Genomic DNA, 23,029 nt, shown 5'->3' on the forward strand with positions numbered 1-23,029 from the left:
AGGAATTGGAGTTAATGTTGTTGGAACATAATTATGACATGGTGGGGATATCTGAGACATGGCTGGACGAGAGCCACGACTGGGCAGTTAATTTACAGGGCTATAGTCTGTTCAAAAATGACCGAACAAATAAGCGAGGGGGAGGTGTGTGTTTATATGTAAAATCATCCTTAAAACCCATCCTTCGTGATAATATATATGAATCTAATGAAAATGTAGAGTCCCTGTGTGTAGAGATAAGGGGAGGGGGGAAAAATAATAAATTACTGATAGGGGTTTGTTATAAGTCTCCAAAAATAATGGAAGCAACAGAGAATATCCTCAAAGCAAATAGATGAAGCTGCGACTCAAGGAGAAGTCATTATTATGGGGGACTTCAACTACCCTGAAATACATTGGGGAACCGAAACCTGCAGTTCCAGCAAAGGTAATAGGTTTTTGACAACTATGAGAGACCTTTCACAACTGGTTCAGGACCCAACAAGAGGGGGGGCACTGCTGGACCTAATATTAACCAACAGGCCAGACCGCATATCAAATGTAAGGGTTGAGGGTCACTTGGGTAATAGTGATCACAAAATAATAAGTTGTCATGTATCCTTTAATAAGATGTGTAGTAGAGGGGTTACAAGGACACTAAACTTCAGGAAGGCAAATTTCCAACGGATGAGAGATGATCTTGGTGCAATTAACTGGGACGATATCCTGAGACATAGAAATACACAAAGAAAATGGGAGACGTTTATTAGCATCCTGAATAGGACCTGTGCACAATATATACCGTATGGGAATAAACATGCGAGAAATAGGAGGAAACCACTATGGCTAAATAGAGCTGTAAGGGGGGCAATAAGAGATAAAAATAAAGCATTTAAAGAATTAAAGCAAGTAGGTAGTGATGAGGCATTAACTAAATACAGAAGATTAAATAAATTCTGTAAAAAGCAAATCAAGACAGCAAAGATTGAGACAGAGAGACTCATTGCCAGAGAAAGTAAAAATAATCCCAAAATATTCTTTAACTACATAAATAGTAAGAAACTAAAAAATGATAGTGTTGGCCCCCTTAAAAATAGTCTGGGTGAAATGGTGGATGAAGATGAGGAAAAAGCCAATATGCTAAATGACTTTTTTTCATCAGTATTTACACAAGAAAATCCCATGACGGATAACATGATCAGGGATAAAAATTCTCCGTTAAATGTCACCTGCTTAAGCCAGCAGAAAGTACGGCGGCGTCTAAAAATCACTAAAATTGACAAATCCCCGGGCCCGGATGGGATACACCCCCGAGTACTGCAGGAATTAAGCACAGTCATAGATAGACCATTATTTTTAATCTTTATAGATTCCATAATAACAGGGTCTGTACCACAGGACTGGCGTATAGCAAATGTGGTGCCAATATTCAAAAAGGGGACAAAAACTGAACTTGGAAATTATAGGCCAGTAAGTTTAACCTCAACTGTGGGTAAAATCCTGGAGGGTTTTCTAAGAGATACTATACTGGAGTATCTGGAGAAGAATGACCTTATGACCCAATATCAACATGGGTTTACAAGGGACCGTTCCTGTCAGACTAATCTGATAAGCTTTTATGAAGAGGTAAGTTCCGGACTGGACCAAGGGAATGCAGTGGACGTGGTGTACATGGACTTTTCAAAAGCTTTTGATACGGTGCCACACAAAAGGTTGATACATAACATGAGAACAATGGGGATAGGGGAAAATATGTGTAGGTGGGTTAAGAGCTGGCTCAGGGATAGGAAACAAAGGGTGGTTATTAATGGAGCACACTCGGACTGGGTCACGGTTAGCAGTGGGGTACCACAGGGGTCAGTTTTGGGCCCGCTTCTTTTTAACATATTTATTAATGACCTTGTAGGGGGCATAGAGAGTAGAATTTCAATATTTGCAGATGACACTAAACTCTGCAGGGTAATCAATACAGAGGAGGACAATTTTATATTACAGGAGGGTTTATGTAAACTAGAAGCTTGGGCTGATAAATGGCAAATGAGCTTTAATGGGGATAAATGTAAGGTCATGCACTTGGGTAGAACGAACAAGATGTATAATTATGTGCTTAATTGTAAAACATTGGGCAAAACAGTCACTGAAAAAGACCTGGGTGTATGGGTGGACGACAAACTCACATTTAGTGGCCAGTGTCAGGCAGCTGCTGCAAAGGCAAATAAAATAATGGGATGCATTAAAAGAGGCATAGATGCTCATGAGGAGAACATAATTTTACCTCTATATAAGTCACTAGTGCGACCACACTTAGAATACTGTGTACAGTTCTGGTCTCCGGTGTATAAGAAAGACATAGCTGAACTGGAGCGGGTCCAGAGAAGAGCGACGAAGTTTATTAGGGAACTAGGGGGTCTGCAATACCAAGACAGGTTATTACACTTGGGGTTATTTAGTTTGGAGAATCGAAGGCTTAGGGGTGATCTTATTACAATGTATAAATATATGCGGGGACAATACCAAGACCTTTCTAATGATCTTTTTACTCTTAGACCTGTGATGGGGACAAGGGGGCATCCTCTACGTCTGGAGGAAAGAAGGTTTAAGCATACTCACAGACGCGGATTCTTTACTGTAAGAGCAGTGAGACTATGGAACTCTCTGCCATATGATGTTGTAATGAGTGATTCCCTACTAAAATTTAAGCAGGGACTGGATGCCTTTCTTGAAAAGTATAATATAATATTACAGGATATATACACTAGTTTCCTTAATATTGCGTTGATCCAGGGAGCTAGTCTGATTGCCGTATGTGGAGTCGGGAAGGAATTTTTTCCCCAATGTGAAGCTTACAGTTTGCCACATGGGTTTTTTTTGCCTTCCTCTGGATCAACATGTTAGGGCAAGTTAGGATATGGGTTGAACTAGATGGACTTAAAGTCTCCCTTCAACCTTAATAACTATGTTACTATGTTACCTCTTGGGATACTCATGAAGTCCTTAGTGACAACTTGGACAAAAAGATCAATGGCCGGACATGTTGTAAAAGGAGGAAACTTTTTAGACTTAATCCTAAGTGATTGAGGAATCTTACCTCCTTCGCCAAGTTCATGCTCAATAGAAAGATCCTCGAGGTCTTGTAAAGCTAGTTTTTCTTCTTCTGTGGGGAAAAGATTTTGCAAACGAGGGTCAAAGAAATGTTTTTTAAAAAGTAAGGATCTAGCAAAGAGATGTAGATCCTTTATTGCCACAAATGCATTAAAATAGGATTTGGGAGAAAAAGTGAGTCCCTTGCTTAACAGAGATAAGTCAGAGTCAGTTAAAGAATGAGAGCTCAAATTAATTACCTTGTTATTTTTATTCATGCGTTCAGGAGATTTGAATTGCATCCGCTTGTTGGGATGGAAGTTGACATCTCTCACTCTCTTAGGTCTAGGTCCAGAACGTGTGGTTATAGAGGATGTAGACCACTCCGAGGAATCACTTATAGAGGAAAGGGAACTCACTGAAGAACCTCCATGCATTTTTGGAGCTTTGATGTTCAGTTTTCTCCAATAGTAGACACTCTTGTTTGCAAAACCTTTAATATCCCGTTGTAATTTAGAAGCCTGGGTTTCATTGATCTTTTTGACACATATGTCCAAATTTTTCTCAATTCGAGATTCATACTCAGCAATCTTGTCAGATGGACATGCTGATTTAAAATTACGTTCAGCATCATCTATAGATTGATCCAGGGCTTTGATTATTTTAGAATTTCTTTCAATTAACAGCTTCAGGAAGACGGAGGAACAGATACCACATGCCTCTTCCAAATGACTAATAAAATCATCATCCTCAATTGGAAATGAGGGAGTGACCCTCACTCTCAAACCTCTTGGAATCATGTTGCAAGAAGCATACTTCTCTAGAAAGGCCTTATTCCACCATATTTTTGTCCGTTTTATTAGTAGTTTTTCAATTTCAAGAGCTTGGCTATCTAATGTTTGATCCACCTGTGGCTGTGACTCAATCCCACCAGTTCCAAATACCTGGTCAATTTGTCTGAGCCAGGCCTTGTCTTTGGCCCGGAAATCCATATCCAAAACACCAAGATAACCTGTGCATAACACAGTAAAATTAGACCAAAACCATATTAAGGATAAAAAACCCATAAGAATGAAAATTGATTCCATAGGATACATACATATGTAACCATATTTAATGAGTTTAACTTAATAGGATCAATAGGGACAATCGCATATGACATGTAAATACCCACCAGAAAAAATAGAGCAATCAAAATAAGTCCAAAAGACTCAGTATTAGAAAAGATAAAATGAAAACTTTATTGTAATGTGAACAGGGACAAGGAAAAGGGGGAAATTAAGTCAAAATTGACCATAGCAGCACAAAGGCGAACACCTGGGGCATACATGGGATAAAAGGACTAAAAAGGGATAAGGCATAACTAAAGCATTGTTGCAATATAGTATTGGATGATACATTGCGCCAGTCCCAAATAGTAAAGAGTGACCGAACAGGTTAAATAGATATAAACAATATCATTGTATGTAATTAGACAATAGAAAAACTTTACCTGTTAGGACAGCAAGTAGAGGTCCACCCACGTATGTACTCTCCCCAACGCACGTTTCGGCAGATGGCCTTTCTCAAGGGGTGATGGGAAAGGGAAAGTGAGGGATATTTATGATAGAGTCGACCAAACACATTCTGGATCACATACATGTGATCAAATAGACCAATGATATATACAGTGGGGAAAAAAAAGTATTTAGTCAGTCAGCAATAGTGCAAGTTCCACCACTTAAAAAGATGAGAGGCGTCTGTAATTTACATCATAGGTAGACCTCAACTATGGGAGACAAACTGAGAAAAAAAAATCCAGAAAATCACATTGTCTGGTTTTTTTTCATTTTATTTGCATATTATGGTGGAAAATAAGTATTTGGTCAGAAACAAAATTTCATCTCAATACTTTGTGATATATCCTTTCTTGGCAATGACAGAGGTCAAACGTTTTCTGTAAGTCTTCACAAGGTTGCCACACACTGTTGTTGGTATGTTGGCCCATTCCTCCATGCAGATCTCCTCTAGAGCAGTGATGTTTTTGGCTTTTCGCTTGGCAACACGGACTTTCAACTCCCTCCAAAGGTTTTCTATAGGGTTGAGATCTGGAGACTGGCTAGGCCACTCCAGGACCTTGAAATGCTTCTTACGAAGCCACTCCTTCGTTGCCCTGGCGGTGTGCTTTGGATCATTGTCATGTTGAAAGACCCAGCCACGTTTCATCTTCAATGCCCTTGCTGATGGAAGGAGGTTTGCACTCAAAATCTCACGATACATGGCCCCATTCATTCTTTCATGTACCCGGATCAGTCGTCCTGGCCCCTTTTCAGTGAAACAGCCCCAAAGCATGATGTTTCCACCACCATGCTTTACAGTAGGTATGATGTTTGATGGATGCAACTCAGTATTCTTTTTCCTCCAAACACGACAAGTTGTGTTTCTACCAAACAGTTCCAGTTTGGTTTCATCAGACCATAGGACATTCTCCCAAAACTCCTCTGGATCATCCAAATGCTCTCTAGCAAACTTCAGACGGGCCCGGACATGTACAGGCTTAAGCAGTGGGACACGTCTGGCACTGCAGGATCTGAGTCCATGGTGGCGTAGTGTGTTACTTATGGTAGGCCTTGTTACATTGATCCCAGCTCTCTGCAGTTCATTCACTAGGTCCCCCCGCGTGGTTCTGGGATTTTTGTTCACCGCTCTTGTGATCATTCTGACCCCACGGGGTGGGATTTTGCGTGGAGCACCAGATCGAGGGAGATTATCAGTGGTCTTGTATGTCTTCCATTTTCTAATTATTGCTCCCACAGTTGATTTCTTCACTCCAAGCTGGTTGGCTATTGCAGATTCAGTCTTCCCAGCCTGGTGCAGGGCTACAATTTTGTTTCTGGTGTCCTTTGACAGCTCTTTGGTCTTCATCATAGTGGAGTTTGGAGTCAGACTGTTTGAGGGTGTGCACAGGTGTCTTTTTATACTGATAACAAGTTTAAACAGGTGCCATTACTACAGGTAATGAGTGGAGGAAAGAGGAGACTCTTAAAGAAGAAGTTACAGGTCTGTGAGAGCCAGAAATCTTGATTGCTTGTTTCTGACCAAATACTTATTTTCCACCATAATATGCAAATAAAATGAAAAAAAAAAACAGACAATGTGATTTTCTGGATTTTTTTTTCTCAGTTTGTCTCCCATAGTTGAGGTCTACCTATGATGTAAATTACAGACGCCTCTCATCTTTTTAAGTGGTGGAACTTGCACTATTGCTGACTGACTAAATACTTTTTTGCCCCCACTGTATATGGCACAAGTACCTCCCAAAAATGGCTCCCATCGCCATGGTGACATCAAACATATGCAACAAACAGATCAATATGTGACCTCCATCCATCCAAGACATACAAAGTAGACAGATGAGTGAAATCGCCATGAATTTAATGAAATAAGCACCATAATAGTATAAGGGAGCGCTACATTGCCCATGCAGCAGTATCTAATCGTGGCCTGCGCCCCGTCCCCTTACAATGATGCTGACATAGCTGCGGTCACATGACCAGCTCCACGTCACCGGGCTCCTCCCCTAGCTAGATGTAGTGATGACGCGTCTACTCATGATGCCGTGCACGTCGTTCCGGCAACCAAGACACAACAAACGGCGTCGGCATCACGCGCCCGTGACGTCACTAAAAGGTGACTGATCACGTGACACCAAGATGCCGAGAGCCGCCCGGCGCGAGGAAGCCAGCAGCGCGCGCGCGTGCAGAGAGCGCGCCGACACTAACACTGAAAGATGTGATTAAGATGGTGACCACTAGGGGCAACAATGGTCATAGAATGCCTAAGCAGAATACAATTTGATACAAATAGATCAGTGTTAGATCAGTGTTAGTGTCGGCGCGCTCTCTGCACGCGCGCGCCGCTGGTTTCCTCACGCCGGGCGGCTCTCGGCATCTTGGTGTCACGTGATCAGTCACCTTTTAGTGACGTCACGGGCGCGTGATGCCGACGCCGTTTGTTGTGTCTTGGTTGCCGGGACGACTCGCGCGGCATCATGAGTAGATGCGTCGTCACTACATTTAGCTAGGGGAGGAGCCCGGTGACGTGGAGCTGGTCATGTGACCGCAGCTATGTCAGCATCATTGTAATGGGATGGGGCGCAGGCCACGATTAGATACTGCTGCATGGGCAATGTAGCGCTCCCTTATACTATTATGGTGCGGCTTATTTCATTAAATTCATGGCGGTTTCACTCATCTGTCTACTTTGAATGTCTTGGATGGATGGTGGTCACATATTGATCTGTTTGTTGCATATGTTTGATGTCACCATGGTGATGGGAGCCATTTTTGGGAGGTACTTGTGCCATATATATATATCATTGGTCTATTTGATCACATGTATGTGATCCAGAATGTGATTGGTCGACTATCATAAATATCCCTCACTTCCCCTTTCCCATCACCCCTTGAGAAAGGCCATCTGCCGAAACGTGCGTTGGGGAGAGTACATACGTGGGTGGACCTCTACTTGCTGTCCTAACAGGTAAAGTTTTTCTATTGTCTAATTACATACAATGATATTGTTTATATCTATGTAACCTGTTTGGTCATTCTTTACTATTTGGGACTGGCGCAATGTATCATCCAATACTATATTGCAACAATGCTTTAGTTATGCCTTATCCCTTTTTAGTCCTTTTATCCAATGTATGCCCCAGGTGTTCGCCTTTGTGCTGCTATGGTCAATTTTGACTTAATTTCCCCCTTTTCCTTGTCCCTGTTCACATTACAATAAAGTTTTCATTTCATCTTTTCTAATACTGAGTCTTTTGGACTTATTTTGATCGCTCTAATTTTTCTGGTGGGTATTTACATGTCATATGCGATTGTCCCTATTGATCCTATTAAGTTAAACTCATTAAATATGGTTACATATGTATGTATCCTATGGAATCAATTTTCATTCTTATGGGTTTTTTATCCTTAATATGGTTTTGGTCTAATTTTACTGTGTTATGCACAGGTTATCTTGGTGTTTTGGATATGGATTTCCGGGCCAAAGACAAGGCCTGGCTCGGACAAATTGACCAGGTATTTGGAACTGGTGGGATTGAGTCACAGCCACAGGTGGATCAAACATTAGATAGCCAAGCTCTTGAAATTGAAAAACTACTAATAAAATGGACAAAAATATGGTGGAATAGGGAGTTTCTAGAGAAGTATGCTTCTTGCAAAATGATTCCAAGAGGTTTGAGAGTGAGGGTCACTCCCTCATTTCCAATTGAGGATGATGATTTTATTAGTCGTTGGGAAGAGGCATGTGGTATCTGTTCCTCCGTCTTCCTGAAGCTGTTAATTGAAAGAAATTCTAAAATAATCAAAGCCCTGGATCAATCTATAGATGATGCTGAACGTAATTTTAAATCAGCATGTCCATCTGACAAGATTGCTGAGTATGAATCTCGAATTGAGAAAAATTTGGACATGTGTCAAAAAGATCAATGAAACCCAGGCTTCTAAATTACAACGGGATATTAAAGATTTTTCAAACAAGAGTGTCTACTATTAGAGAAAACCGAACATCAAAGCTCCAAAAATGCATGGAGGTTCTTCAGTGAGTTCCCTTTCCTCTATAAGTGATTCCTCGGAGTGGTCTACATCCTCTATAACCACACTTTCTGGACCTAGACCTAAGAGAGTGAGAGATGTCAACTTCCATCCCTACAAGCGGATGCAATTCAAATCTCCTGAACGCATGAATAAAAATAACAAGGTAATTAATTTGAGCTCTCATTCTTTAACTGACTCTGACTTATCTCTGTCAAGCAAGGGACTCACTTTTTCTCCCAAATCCTATTTTAATGCATTTGTGGCAATAAAGGATCTACATCTCTTTGCTAGATCCTTACTTTTTAAAAAACATTTCTTTGACCCTCGTTTGCAAAATCTTTTCCCCACAGAAGAAGAAAAACTAGCTTTACAAGACCTTGAGGATCTTTCTATTGAGCATGAACTTGGCGAAGAAGGTAAGATTCCTCAATCACTTAGGATTAAGTCTAAAAAGTTTCCTCCTTTTACAACATGTCCGGCCATTGATCTTTTTGTCCAAGTTGTCACTAAGGACTTCATGAGTATCCCAAGAGGTGTAGGTAGGGACAATCTTTGTCGCGATGAACGCAGGAGGTTGGACGTTCTGAGGGGGCTTCCGGATGTAGTAGTGAAGCCAGCTGACAAAGGGGGAAACATTGTAATTTGGCCTAAGTCCCTCTATGAGAAGGAGACACTTAGACAATTAAATAACAAAATCTGTTACAAACGATTGACGTTTAACCCCTTGACGTCATTTGTAACACAATTGAATAAAATTCTCAATTTAGCAGTTCAAAATGGGGTCATCACAAAGGAACTGGCTACTACTTTACAGGTACAAGAACCAACTATTGCAACGTTTTACCTATTACCTAAGATAAACAAGAGTCTGGAGGCCCCCCCGGGGCATCCGATCATTTCCGGTTCTGGCAACTATCTAGAGAGAGTCAATCGTTGGATTGACTCTAAATTACAACCTCTAGTGGAAAGCCTACCCTCTTTCCTACTAGATACAGGAGAGTTTTTAAAGAGAATAGACGGTCTTCATGTTGGGAGTGATACTATGCTTGCGACAGGTGACGTCGAATCCTTGTTTACCAGCATCAGGCACAAAGATGGACTGGCAGCTACAAGTTATTTTCTCAATATGTCTAATTTACCTTCTGTAATTGTCTCCTTGATTCTTGAACTACTTGAGTTTTCCCTAACCCATAATTTTTTCACATTCATGGGGTCCTTCTACCTGCAGCTCCAGGGTACAGCAATGGGGGCATCCTTTGCCCCATCATACGCCAACCTGTTCCTGGGGCTGTGGGAGAGGAACCTCCCCCTGTCTGACCAATGTCAGTCGATGGACCGCATCCCCTTTTGGGTGCGATACATCGACGACATTTTCCTGGTCTGGCAGGGGAATTGTTCTTCTCTATCTGATTTCATGGAGGGATTAAACTCGAATGATCGGAACATTCATATTACATATCATTGTGATACAACTAAAGTAAGCTTCCTGGATGTCAATGTGTGGAGAGATGTTGATAATGTACTCCAGACTGGCATCTTCAGGAAAGAAACATCTACTAACATGTTGCTACATGCCGCTTCTGCCCATCCCAAACCACTGATCAATTCAATTCCCATAGGACAGTTTCTACGTCTACGCAGAATATGTTCTAGTGATCAGGACTTTGTCTTACAAGCTCAAGGTCTTTCGGATAGGTTTTTGAAGAGAGAGGGTATAGCAGGCGATCTATTAAGAGAGCATTCGATCGCGCAAGATGGTCTACGCGTCAGTCCTTACTTTATAAGAAGAGGGAGGCTAAGTCTAATAATAACATTAGATTTATTACTAATTATCATGCTCAATTCGCAAGAATGAAAAGCTGTCTTCAAAGAGCGTGGCCAATACTGCAAACTGACCCTATTCTCAAACAACTAATTTCGCCTAAACCAAGTGTTTCCATTAGACGGTCTAGGAATCTTAAAGACTATCTGGTACATAGCCACTACCAGCCGGAACCAAAGCATAATTTTCTGAATGTGGGTCGTCCTAGGTGTGGCTGTGCTCCTTGTGGGCGGTGTGTCGCCTGTGCCAGCATCGAGCGAACGAGCACGTTCTTCAATTCATCAGGAACCAGGACATTTGATATTCGGTTTGGTATTTCGTGTACAACACGCTATGTGGTCTATTTAACTCTTTGCCCATGTAATTTGATATATATTGGCATGACCACATGGCAATTAAAGATACGTGTTCGTGAGCACGTGCTGGGCATACAGGCGGCCGCCGACGTTGATGACCCAGCCACGCTTAGGACGTTACCCCGACATTTCAAACTTAAACATGGTTGTGATGGATCTCTGCTTCGTGTTCGTGGCATTGATATGATAAATCCGGGTGTTCGTGGTGGCAATTTAACCCAGAAACTTCTACAACGTGAAACACGTCTGGCTACTAGATACGGTTCATCCGAATGGTCTAAACGAGGCTATTAGTTTTGCTCCATTTTTATAAACATCTGTTGTGGCTATGATCATATGTGGTCTTTGGCTTTTGTTTTTAGTTCTTGTGTTTTAATGCTATTTTTAATTTTTAGAGTCGTCCCTTGATTTCTATTCTTATTTTTATGCACCAATGGTTATATTTTCTGGATATTTTTGGCTACACTCCCTCTGTGTGGGACCAATCACCGTCTGGCATTCCGACATACATATGAAGATGAGGACCTCCATCTTTTGTGAAGAAAGATACATAATGCATCATGTCATGTAATAATATAGTGCTTATTATGAGTAATTCTGCGCGATACGCATTTTGTTGATTTCATTACTCACTAGTATGTTATTAAGATTTTGGCCTTATCTGGGTTTCTCTGCTAATTATTTAGCCATTATCTAATGTTGGCATATTAATATTGTCCATTTTATATGTATTTGCCTATATATATATATATATATATATATATATATATATATATATATATATATATATATATATATATATATACACACACACATACACATGTTGCATTGTTAAGGCTCATTAAATGGTCTATTTTATATATTGTGCTCATTGTATGCTACATTGGCATTCTCAATCTATTTATGTGTTAAATTGTATTCTGCTTAGGCATTCTATGACCATTGTTGCCCATAGTGGTCACCATCTTAATCACATCTTTCAGTGTTAGTGTCGGCGTGCTCTCTGCACGCGCTCGCCGCTGGCTTCCTCACGCCGGGCGGCTCTCGGCATCTTGGTGTCACGTGATCAGTCACCTTTTAGGGACGTCACGGGCGCGTGATGCTGACGCCGTTTGCTGTGTCTTGGTTGCCGGGACGACGCACGCGGCATCATGAGTAGACGCGTCGTCACTACATCTAGCTAAGGGAGGAGCCCGGTGACGTGGAGCTGGTCATGTGACCGCAGCTATGTCAGCATCATTGTAAGGGGACGGGGCGCAGGCCACGATTATGTACTGCTGCATGGGCAATGTAGCGCTCGCTTATACTATTATGGTGCGGCTTATTTCATTAAATTCATGGCGGTTTCACTCATCTGTCTACTTTGAATGTCTTGGATGTATGGAGGTCACATATTGATCTGTTTGTTGCATATATTTGATGTCACCATGGTGATGGGAGCCATTTTTGGGAGGTACTTGTGCCATATATATATCATTGGTCTATTTGATCACATGTATGTGATCCAGAATGTGATTGGTCGACTATCATAAATATCCCTCACTTCCCCTTTCCCATCACCCCTTGAGAAAGGCCATCTGCCAAAACGTGCGTTGGGGGGGTACATACGTGGGTGGACCTCTACTTGCTGGTAAAGTTTTTCTATTATCTAATTGCATGCAATGATAATGTTTATATCTATGTAACCTGTTTGGTCATTCTATACTATTTGGGACTGGCGCAATGTATCATCCAATACTATATTGCAACAATGCTTTAGTTATGCCTTTTCCCTTTTTTGGCCTTTTATCCCATGTATGCCCCAGGTGTTCGCCTTTGTGCTGCTATGGTCAATTTTAACTTAATTTCCCCCTTTTCCTTGTCCCTGTTCACATTACAATAAAGTTTTCATTTTATCTTTTCTAATACTGAGTCTTTTGAACTTATTTTGATCGCTCTATTTTTTCTGGTGGGTATTTACATGTCATATGCGATTGTCCCTATTGATCCTATTAAGTTAAACTCATTATATATGGTTACATATGTATGTATCCTATGGAATCAATTTTCATTCTTATGGGTTTTTTATCCTTAATATGGTTTTGGTTTACTGGGATCCTCAGGTCAGACAAACGGGGGGTCATACACGGAGAGGGCGGCGTGGTACCAGAGGGACAAGCAGAGAGTAGTCAGAACGTAAGCAATGAGTCATACACGGAGATAGCAGCACAGTACAAGAGGGGCAATCAGAGAATAGTCAGGTTATAGGCAATGAGTCAGAAACCAGAGAAGCAGATACACAGTACAGAATCAAGAGACAAACTCACAACAGGGGACAGAACCGGGTAACCATAGAAGCAAGCTAAAAGACAGGCACAAGCACACAGGGGTCACCACACTCGGCCAAAGGCACAAATATAACTGACGGGGATTGGAGTTTCCCAGGGCTATAAGAAGCACTCCTTGAACCAAAGAGAGGCCTCAATAATTAACCCCAGGTGTGCAGGTCAAAGCCTGCACTGGGATCATGACATGAGTGAGAGAGAATGAGCGAGAGAGAGAGAGAGAGAGAGAGAATGAGCGAGAGAGAGAGAGAGAGAGAGAGAGAGAATGAGCGAGAGAGAGAGAGAGAGAGAGAATGAGCGAGAGAGAGAGAGAGAGAGAGAGAATGAGCGAGAGAGAGAGAGAATGAGCGAGCGAGCGAGAGAGAGAGAGAGAGAGAATGAGCGAGCGAGAGAGAGAGAGAGAGAGAGAATGAGCGAGCGAGAGAGAGAGAGAGAGAGAGAATGAGCGAGAGAGAGAGAGAGAATGAGCGAGAGAGAGAGAGAGAGAGAGAGAATGAGCGAGAGAGAGAGAGAGAGAGAGAATGAGCGAGAGAGAGAGAGAGAGAGAGAGAATGAGCGAGAGAGAGAGAGAGAGAGAATGAGCGAGAGAGAGAGAGAGAGAATGAGCGAGAGAGAGAGAGAGAATGAGCGAGAGAGAGAGAGAGAATGAGCGAGAGAGAGAGAGAGAATGAGCGAGAGAGAGAGAGAGAGAGAATGAGCGAGAGAGAGAGAGAGAGAGAATGAGCGAGAGAGAGAGAATGAGCGAGAGAGAGAGAGAGAATGAGCGAGAGAGAGAGAGAGAGAGAATGAGCGAGAGAGAGAGAGAGAATGAGCGAGAGAGAGAGAGAGAGAGAATGAGCGAGAGAGAGAGAATGAGCGAGAGAGAGAGAGAGAGAATGAGCGAGAGAGAGAGAGAGAGAATGAGCGAGAGAGAGAGAGAGAGAGAGAATGAGCGAGAGAGAGAGAGAGAGAGAATGAGCGAGAGAGAGAGAGAGAGAGAGAATGAGCGAGAGAGAGAGAGAGAGAATGAGCGAGAGAGAGAGAGAGAATGAGCGAGAGAGAGAGAGAGAGAATGAGCGAGAGAGAGAGAGAGAGAATGAGCGAGAGAGAGAGAATGAGCGAGAGAGAGAGAATGAGCGAGAGAGAGAGAATGAGCGAGAGAGAGAGAGAGAATGAGCGAGAGAGAGAGAGAGAGAATGAGCGAGAGAGAGAGAATGAGCGAGAGAGAGAGAATGAGCGAGAGAGAGAGAGAATGAGCGAGAGAGAGAGAGAGAATGAGCGAGAGAGAGAGAATGAGCGAGAGAGAGAGAGAGAATGAGCGAGAGAGAGAGAGAGAGAATGAGCGAGAGAGAGAGAGAGAGAGAATGAGCGAGAGAGAGAGAGAGAGAGAATGAGCGAGAGAGAGAGAGAGAGAGAGAGAGAATGAGCGAGAGAGAGAGAGAGAGAGAGAATGAGCGAGAGAGAGAGAGAGAGAGAGAGAGAGAGAGAATGAGCGAGAGAGAGAGAGAATGAGCGAGAGAGAGAGAGAGAGAATGAGCGAGCGAGAGAGAGAGAGAATGAGAGAGAGAATGAGCGAGAGAGAGAGAGAATGAGCGAGAGAGAGAGAGAGAGAGAGAGAATGAGCGAGAGAGAGAGAGAGAGAGAATGAGCGAGAGAATGAGCGAGAGAGAATGAGCGAGAGAGAGAGAGAATGAGCGAGAGAGAGAGAATGAGCGAGAGAGAGAGAGAGAATGAGCGAGAGAGAGAGAGAGAATGAGCGAGAGAGAGAGAGAGAATGAGCGAGAGAGAGAGAGAGAATGAGCGAGAGAGAGAGAGAGAATGAGCGAGAGAGAGAATGAGCGAGAGAGAGAGAGAGAATGAGCGAGAGAGAGAGAATGAGCGAGAGAGAGAGAGAGAATGAGCGAGAGAGAGAGAGAGAATGAGCGAGAGAGAGAGAGAATGAGCGAGAGAGAGAGAGAGAGAGAATGAGCGAGAGAGAGAGAGAGAATGAGCGAGAGAGAGAGAGAGAATGAGCGAGAGAGAGAGAGAGAGAGAGAATGAGCTAGAGAGAGAGAATGAGAGAGAGAGAGAGAATGAGCGAGAGAGAGAGAATGAGAGAGAGAGAGAGAGAATGAGCGAGAGAGAGAGAGAATGAGCGAGAGAGAGAGAGAGAGAGAATGAGCGAGAATGAGCGAGAGAGAGAGAGAGAGAATGAGCGAGAGAGAGAGAGAGAGAATGAGCGAGAGAGAGAGAGAGAGAATGAGCGAGAATGAGCGAGAGAGAGAGAGAGAATGAGCGAGAGAGAGAGAGAGAGAGAGAATGAGCGAGAGAGAGAGAGAGAGAATGAGCGAGAGAGAGAGAGAGAGAGAGAATGAGCGAGAGAGAGAGAGAATGAGCGAGAGAGAGAGAGAGAGAATGAGCGAGAATGAGCGAGAGAGAGAGAGAGAATGAGCGAGAGAGAGAGAGAGAGAGAGAGAATGAGCGAGAGAGAGAGAGAATGAGCGAGAGAGAGAGAGAGAGAGAGAATGAGCGAGAGAGAGAGAGAGAGAGAGAATGAGCGAGAGAGAGAGAGAGAGAATGAGCGAGAGAGAGAGAGAGAGAATGAGCGAGAGAGAGAGAGAGAGAATGAGCGAGAGAGAGAGAGAGAGAATGAGCGAGAGAGCGAGAGAGAGAGAATGAGCGAGAGAGCGAGAGAGAGAGAATGAGCGAGTGAGCGAGAGAGAGAATGAGCGAGAGAGAGAATGAGCGAGAGAGAGAATGAGCGAGAGAGAGAATGAGCGAGAGAATGAGCGAGAGAGAGAATGAGCGAGAGAGAGAGAGAGAATGAGCGAGAGAGAGAGAGAGAATGAGCGAGAGAGAGAGAGAGAATGAGCGAGAGAGAGAGAGAATGAGCGAGAGAGAGAGAGAGAATGAGCGAGAGAGAGAGAGAGAGAGAATGAGCGAGAGAGAGAGAGAGAGAGAATGAGCGAGAGAGAGAGAGAGAGAGAATGAGCGAGAGAGAGAGAATGAGCGAGAGAGAGAGAGAGAGAATGAGCGAGAGAGAGAGAGAGAGAGCGAGAGAGAGAGAGAGAGAGAGAATGAGCGAGAGAGAGAGAGAGAGAATGAGCGAGAGAGAGAGAGAGAGAATGAGCGAGAGAGAGAGAGAATGAGCGAGAGAGAGAGAGAGAGAGAATGAGCGAGAGAGAGAGAGAGAGAGAGAGAATGAGCGAGAGAGAGAGAGAGAGAATGAGCGAGAGAGAGAGAGAGAGAGAATGAGCGAGAGAGAGAGAGAGAGAATGAGCGAGAGAGAGAGAGAGAGAATGAGCGAGAGAGAGAGAGAGAGAATGAGCGAGAGAGAGAGAGAGAGAATGAGCGAGAGAGAGAGAATGAGCGAGAGAGAGAATGAGCGAGAGAGAGAGAGAGAGAGAATGAGCGAGAGAGAGAGAGAGAGAATGAGCGAGAGAGAGAGAGGGAGAGAATGAGCGAGAGAGAGAGAGAGAGAATGAGCGAGAGAGAGAGAGAGAGAGAATGAGCGAGAGAGAGAGAGAGAGAGAATGAGCGAGAGAGAGAGAGAATGAGCGAGAGAGAGAGAGAGAGAATGAGCGAGAGAGAGAGAGAGAAAATGAGCGAGAGAGAGAGAGAGAATGAGCGAGAGAGAATGAGAGTGAGAGAATGAGAGAAAGAGATAGAGAGAGAGAGAATGAGAGATTTTTCTTTTCTTAGCAGTTTGAGAATCCAGTTCGGGTACTGTTCCGGTACTCGAACTTCCACCGGTCCGCTCATCCCTAATTGTATTATTATTAGGGTTTAGGATCATAATCTAAGTGAATCCTAAAGGCATAAAAAGAATATAAGGACCAAGTGCTAGAGGAATGGATTTCTAATGGCATACTAGATTAACACAAGTCTTTAGGAAGCACAAAATATTTCTCACCTGGAGTTTCAACCTTGGTAGATATCCTATGACTGGGAAGAAAAAAGAAATTACAGTCAGGGCAAATACAGCTCAAGTTATTGTTCAAATAGTCAATTGTGAACATATACAGTGGGGAAAATAAGTATTTGATACAATGCCGATTTTCAGTTTTCCCACCTACAAAGAATGAAATGAAATGTAATTTTTTTCTTAGGTACACTTCAACTGTGAGAGACACAATCTTTAAAAAAAAAATATCCAGAAAATAACATTATATGAAGACAACAACTGTTGGCACAATTAGTCAAAAATGGACAAAACGCAAAATTTCGGTCAATCTTCCTCGGTCTGGGGCTCCATGCAAAATCTCACCTCGTGGGGTAAGGACGTTTCTGAGAAGGGTCAGGAATCAGCCCAGAACTACACAGAAGGACCTGGTCAATGACCTGTAGAGAGCTGGGACCAGAGTCTCAAACATTACTGTTAGTAACACACTATGCCTTTCTGGATTAAAATCCTGCAGCGCCAATTAGCTGTGGTATTCCTTCACGAGTGTGAGGCTATGTGCACACGATGCAGATTTCCAGCGGATTCGCAGCGGATTTTACCACGCAGAAACGCTGCATATCCGCATTGTGATGTACAGTAGCATGTAAATCAATAGAAAAAAAAAAACGCTGTGCAGACGCTGCGGATTTTTCCGCGTGTGGGACAAAATATGCAGCATGTCACTTCTTTTGTGCGGTTTTCCACCTGCTCCATTCTCCAAATCCGCAGGGGAAAACCGCACAAAAACTGCAATAAAAAAGGAAGAAATCCGCAGGAAAAATGCAGGTCATTTGACCTGCAGATTTCTTAAATTCTGCGCGGAAAAATCCGCAAGGCAAAAAAGTCCGTGTGCACTTAGCCTTAAGGTCCTATTTAACAGACATACCAGCCTATGTATTCACTTCAAAGAAGCTGACGTGAAACTCACGTTGGGGTACCTGCCCTCACCCCATTCAGGTGATACAGATGAGTTTGATGGATCCTTTTCATATTTCAGGTTGAAGTATATGTATCCCTCTGACACCAATGTCCAGCATATTACTTGTAAGCACCGCTATCTAGCTCCCACATGGGCATACACTTCACTAGCCTGGACATTGTTTCATAGGTACTATTGGATACATTGTGCTTCCCATTGGTTAGGATATTGAACAGTTGGTATCATTGGAATTACTATTTACTATATTGATTATTGAATATTATCCTGATATTGGCTGCATCATTGCATATACTGTGCCATCTGCATATTTGCTTGAGATTAATTTTTACCACATATATTTCATTGCATTCGCTATTATTAAATTATTTACTAGGCTACATTTAGCTTTAGACCAAACAATTAAGCGTAAAAACACCCAAAGAGTATATTGGCTCAGTAACAACTTTATTTCAATTCATTAAAATTAAAAAACAAGATGTAAACAAGAAATGGCATGCTAAGGCTGGTTTTACATTAGCGTTTTTTTGTGCAGCGCATCGTGCACGTCCACGCGCATGCGTCATGCGTACCTATGTTTAACATGGCGTGCGCATGGTCTTGCGTTTGCACGCGTTCGTATGCCTTTTCGTGCGCATGCGTTTTTTCAAGGTGTGCACCTAGGCGTGCCAGACGCAACCTGTTGCATTCTTGGGTCCGCCAAAAGGCGTAAAAAATACGCAATACAGTCTATGGGAATGCAGGCGTGCGCATGGACATGCATTCATCTGCGTTTTCGTGCGCATGCGTTTTTGGTGTAAACATGTGTAGACACTGGTTTTAACACCTAGAGAACGAATGCGCATAAAAAATGCAAACGCATGGAAAAACGCATGATGCGGTTTTTGCATGCGTTTGTATTGCGCACGATGCGCTGCGCAAAAAAACGTTAATGCAAAATTAGCCTAACAGAGGCTGTCTTGCAATATTGCAGGGATCCCAAGATAAATTGGGCAAATCACTATTGAATACAGTGTGCTCCTAGTAATAAGAATCAAGTACTAAACGCAAACCATACAAATAAATAAGTAAATAATACTTACAGGTAAGTAGATGAGGATGATCCCTGCCGCCTAAACGCACGTTTTATGGAAACTTCTTCACGCCTCCTGAAGAAGTTGCCACGAAACGTGCGTTTGGGTGACAGGGAGATTTGGGTGTTTTTACCCTTATGGCTGGAGTCACACACAACGAATAATAATAATAAAAAAAAAAAAAAAAAAAAAAAATCGGTCCCATTTTAACGATACGAAATCGCACAAAGAATTCTTGTCCAGGGATCCGTCTGTCATCCCATTTTCTGGCGATGAACCGATTTTATTCGCATCTAAGCATCAAATTGACATCCAATGCTAATGCCTGATGCTCTTTCCTGTTGACCAGGAGAAGTCTTGCGATTTATTCGCAAGTCACACGTGTGGTGCGTTTTCAATGCGTTTTTTAATCGCATCCATAGACTTGCATTGTCGAATCCGATCCGAAATGCTGCGATTGTCTCGGTCCGAGGAATGGATCCGATAAAAAACGCATGATGGGAGCAGCAACATAGAACAACATTGGGACGAATGCAATGCGATTTTTTAGAGTTCAATTTCAATGGGTGTTTAGTGGTAAATATATTTAGCTTTAGCCCTAGATACCATGTCTTACATATATTGACCTAATTATATCGTTTTTATTGATTTATCATTGTAAATGTTTCCTGATATCCTACAAATAGTAACATTTAATATTTCATCATCATAGATAGTTTAAAAATAGTGTTTTTGATAAAAAAGGGAAAAATGACATAGGCTTCAGGTAACAGACAGAATAATATCAGTATACAGTGGGTACGGCAAGTATTCAGACCCTTTTACATTTTTGACTCTTTATTCCATTGCATCCAATTGGTAAATTCAAAAAAGTTATTTTTTTTATTCTCATGCACACTCTGCATCCCATCTTGACTGAAAAAAAACAGAAATGTAGAGATTGTTGCAAATTTATAAAAAAAAAAAAAAAAAAAAAAAAAGAAATATCATATGGCCATAAATGTTCAGACCAGTAGCATAGCTACCGGGGTGGCAGAGGGGGTGGTGGCCCCGGGGCCCCGCGCTCTGAGGGGGCCCACCGGAGTTACACTTCTCTTAACTGTATCGGCGTGCACAGCGCACCCATACAGTTACATTCTGCGGCAGAGTAGGGAGAATCGATCTCCCTACTCTGCCACCAGGCCGCTATGGGCCCCTGAGAAGGCGGTGGGGGGCCCCGGTGCCAGCAGTGGGCCCCTCACCTCACAGCCAGCAATGTTATCCTGGGCTATTCTGTGCGGCACAGAACCTGTGATGAGGTCACAGGAGGGGCGGAGTCAGGGGTCACATGATCAGGGGCTTCAGTGGCTGCAGGACTCTGCTGTGCTGGTTGTCATGGTGCTGGATGAGGTGAATTTTGTGTAGGGTCAGGAGGGGTGTTGTGAGTTTATTCTCTGGTCCACCAGTAGTGAGTTCTCCTTCCAGACTCCCTCTGGTGGTAACAGGAGGTAGTGAGGCTGATTTAATACCACCTGATAATGAGGATGACGATTGGACTACAGGAATCTTAGACTGGATTTAAGACAGCCGACGCCCTAAGTCAGTGCTGGTGATAGCTTTGAGAAGGCTGGAACAGAGCTGAAAACCAAGACCTCAGAAGCAAAGTGTTTTTGCTAATGTTCACACTTGATTTTGTTGGTCTATTCAGTTTTTTGTGTGTTCAGCCAGTCCCGGCTGGGGCTGCGCTGAATTTCCACTCTTATTTATCTGTATTTGCCAATTTGCTTTTTAGTCCCTTATTAGATTGGCCTCTTTTTTGCTCTGTCTCAGAATATTTCAGAGTGCTGATATAGTGGGAGAAGTCTAGTGACTTCAGGGTTAATTTTGTTATCAGACGTGTTGGACATTGTGGGAGAAGTCTAGTGACTTCAGGGTTAATTTTGTTATCAGACGTGTTGGACATTATTTTTGTAGGGTTTTTGGCAGATTGAAGACAGTGTCTTTCCTTTCCTATCCTTTATAGTTAGTTTGGGCCCCATCGTTTGATCAGCCTATTTTCCTGCCTGTGTTTGTGTTTTCATCTTGTTTCACCGTCAATACATGTGGGGGCTGTCTATTCCTTTGGGGTCTGCTCTGGGGCAGTTAGTTTTCCTATTTTCTTGCTTTAGGTTTATGTAGTCCTCCGGCGATGACGAGGCATCTAGGTCATCGTAGGAACGCTCCACTGCTACTGCTAGTTGTGTGGATAGGATCAGGGATTCAGGGATCTGCAATCTGCATAGTTACCAACCTCTCTGGTTTTCTGGGACTTGGCTTTTTGTTGTCCTCCTCGGTGACCCATTCATAAAAGAATCACCAGCCATACCGCAGATTCTAGGGTACTCAAAAGCAGGAGAAAATGGTTTAAAAAAGAAAAAAAAAAAAAAAAGGAAGTGTCAATTTTTTTTATATATATATATATATATATATATATATATATATATATATATATATATATATATATATATATATATATATATTATTTCCTCTTTTTTTTCTGGGGCCTCTTTTTTTCTCCAATGGAGATTAAGCAATTGTCTGATCGTGTGGAGCAACTTGCTGCTGAAGCACAGGGAATTTCCACCTACCTCATTCAGTCACATGCTGCTGAACCTAAGATCCCCACTTCTGATGTGTTTTCTGGGGATCAGTCTAAATTTTTGAATTTTAAGAATTGTAAATTATTTCTTGCCTTGAAGCCTAACTCATCGGGGAACTCTGTGCAGCAGGTTAAAATTGTCATCTCCTTGCTGCGTGGCGATCCCCAGGATTGGGCTTTTTCTCTGACACCTGAAAATCCTATTTTGACTGCATTTTGGATGCATTTTTTCAAGCCTTAGGGTTGTTGTATGATGAACCTAATGCTGTTGATCAAGCTGAGAGAACCCTGTTGGCATTAAACAAGGGTCAGGATTCTGCAGAGTTATACTGTCAAAAATTCCGAAAGTGGGCAGTCCTTTCTACATGGAATGGAATGGTTTCGGAAGGGTTTATCAGAGACCATAAAAAATGGTATGGTGGGATTTCCTGTTCCCTCTGGTCTGGATAATTCTATGTCATTAGCCATTCAAGTTGATCGGCGTTTACGTGAACGTAAAACTACACGGGAGGAGCTGCCACCTTTTGAACAAATGTCTGAACCTATGCAATGTGATGGGGTTTTGTCTAGGGCGCAACGTCAGGAGTTTAGAAGGCGTAATAAGCTGTTTTTTTTCCTGTGGAGACGGCTCTCATACTATTTCTCTCTGCCCTAAACGAGAGAAACGTTTTGCACACACATTTGCTGTGGATGGTGTACAATCTAAGTTTCTTTTGGCAATTACTCTGATCTGCTCCTTATCCAGGTTTCCCCTAAGGCTTTTGTGGATTCTGGAGCAGCGTTGAATCTGATGGATTTGGACTTTGCTAAACGTTGTGGTTTTTCCATGACGCCTCTGAGGATGCCTATTCCTTTGAGTATTGATGGGTATTGATGCTACTCCTTTGGCGGAGAATAAACCTCAGTTTTTGACCCAGGTGATAATGCGAGTTGCCCCAGACCACCAAGAAAATTGTAAATTTCTGGTGCTGCATAATACTATTGTTCTGGGTTTTCCCTGGTTGCAAACTCAATCCTGTTTTGGATTGGAAATCTGGGTCTGTGGTGGGTTGGGGTTGTCAGTGTGTTCTTAGGGACGGTCCTGTTTTCTCCACCTCTCCTCAGTCTCATGATATTCCTGATTATCTGGCCGATTTTTCTGATGTATTTAGTGAGTGTAAGTCTGCATCTTTGCCTCCTCATAGGAGTTATGACTGTGCAATTGAGTTGATGCCTGGGTGTAAATTTCCCAAGGGTCGGCTTTTCAACTTATCAGTACCCGAACATGATGCTATGCAATGCTATATTAAGGAGTCGTTGGAGAAGGGTCATATTAGACCATCCTCGTCACCTTTAGGTGCTGGTTTTTTTT

General features: G+C 42.7%; 1 protein-coding gene across 3 annotated transcripts in view; it reads right to left on the reverse strand.

Moving 5' to 3' along the window:
• LOC141073612 (zinc finger protein 692-like) overlaps positions 1-23,029 on the reverse strand; it is a 202,013-nt gene that overhangs the window by 126,072 nt on the left and 52,912 nt on the right. For 2 of the 3 annotated variants that reach the window (XM_073560912.1, XM_073560911.1), the window contains exons 3-4: positions 17,022-17,053; positions 3,068-3,133 (exon numbers count right to left, since the gene is read on the reverse strand). In XM_073560912.1, coding sequence (XP_073417013.1) covers positions 3,068-3,133; positions 17,022-17,053 — 98 coding nt within the window. The remainder of the gene's footprint in view (positions 1-3,067; positions 3,134-17,021; positions 17,054-23,029) is intronic. The other variant, XM_073560913.1, reaches the window with a different exon arrangement.

This window comes from Dendrobates tinctorius, unplaced genomic scaffold (genome assembly GCF_039654945.1).
Source record: "Dendrobates tinctorius isolate UK_male_01 unplaced genomic scaffold, ASM3965494v1 ptg000308l, whole genome shotgun sequence".
Classification (NCBI taxonomy): domain Eukaryota; kingdom Metazoa; phylum Chordata; class Amphibia; order Anura; family Dendrobatidae; genus Dendrobates; species Dendrobates tinctorius.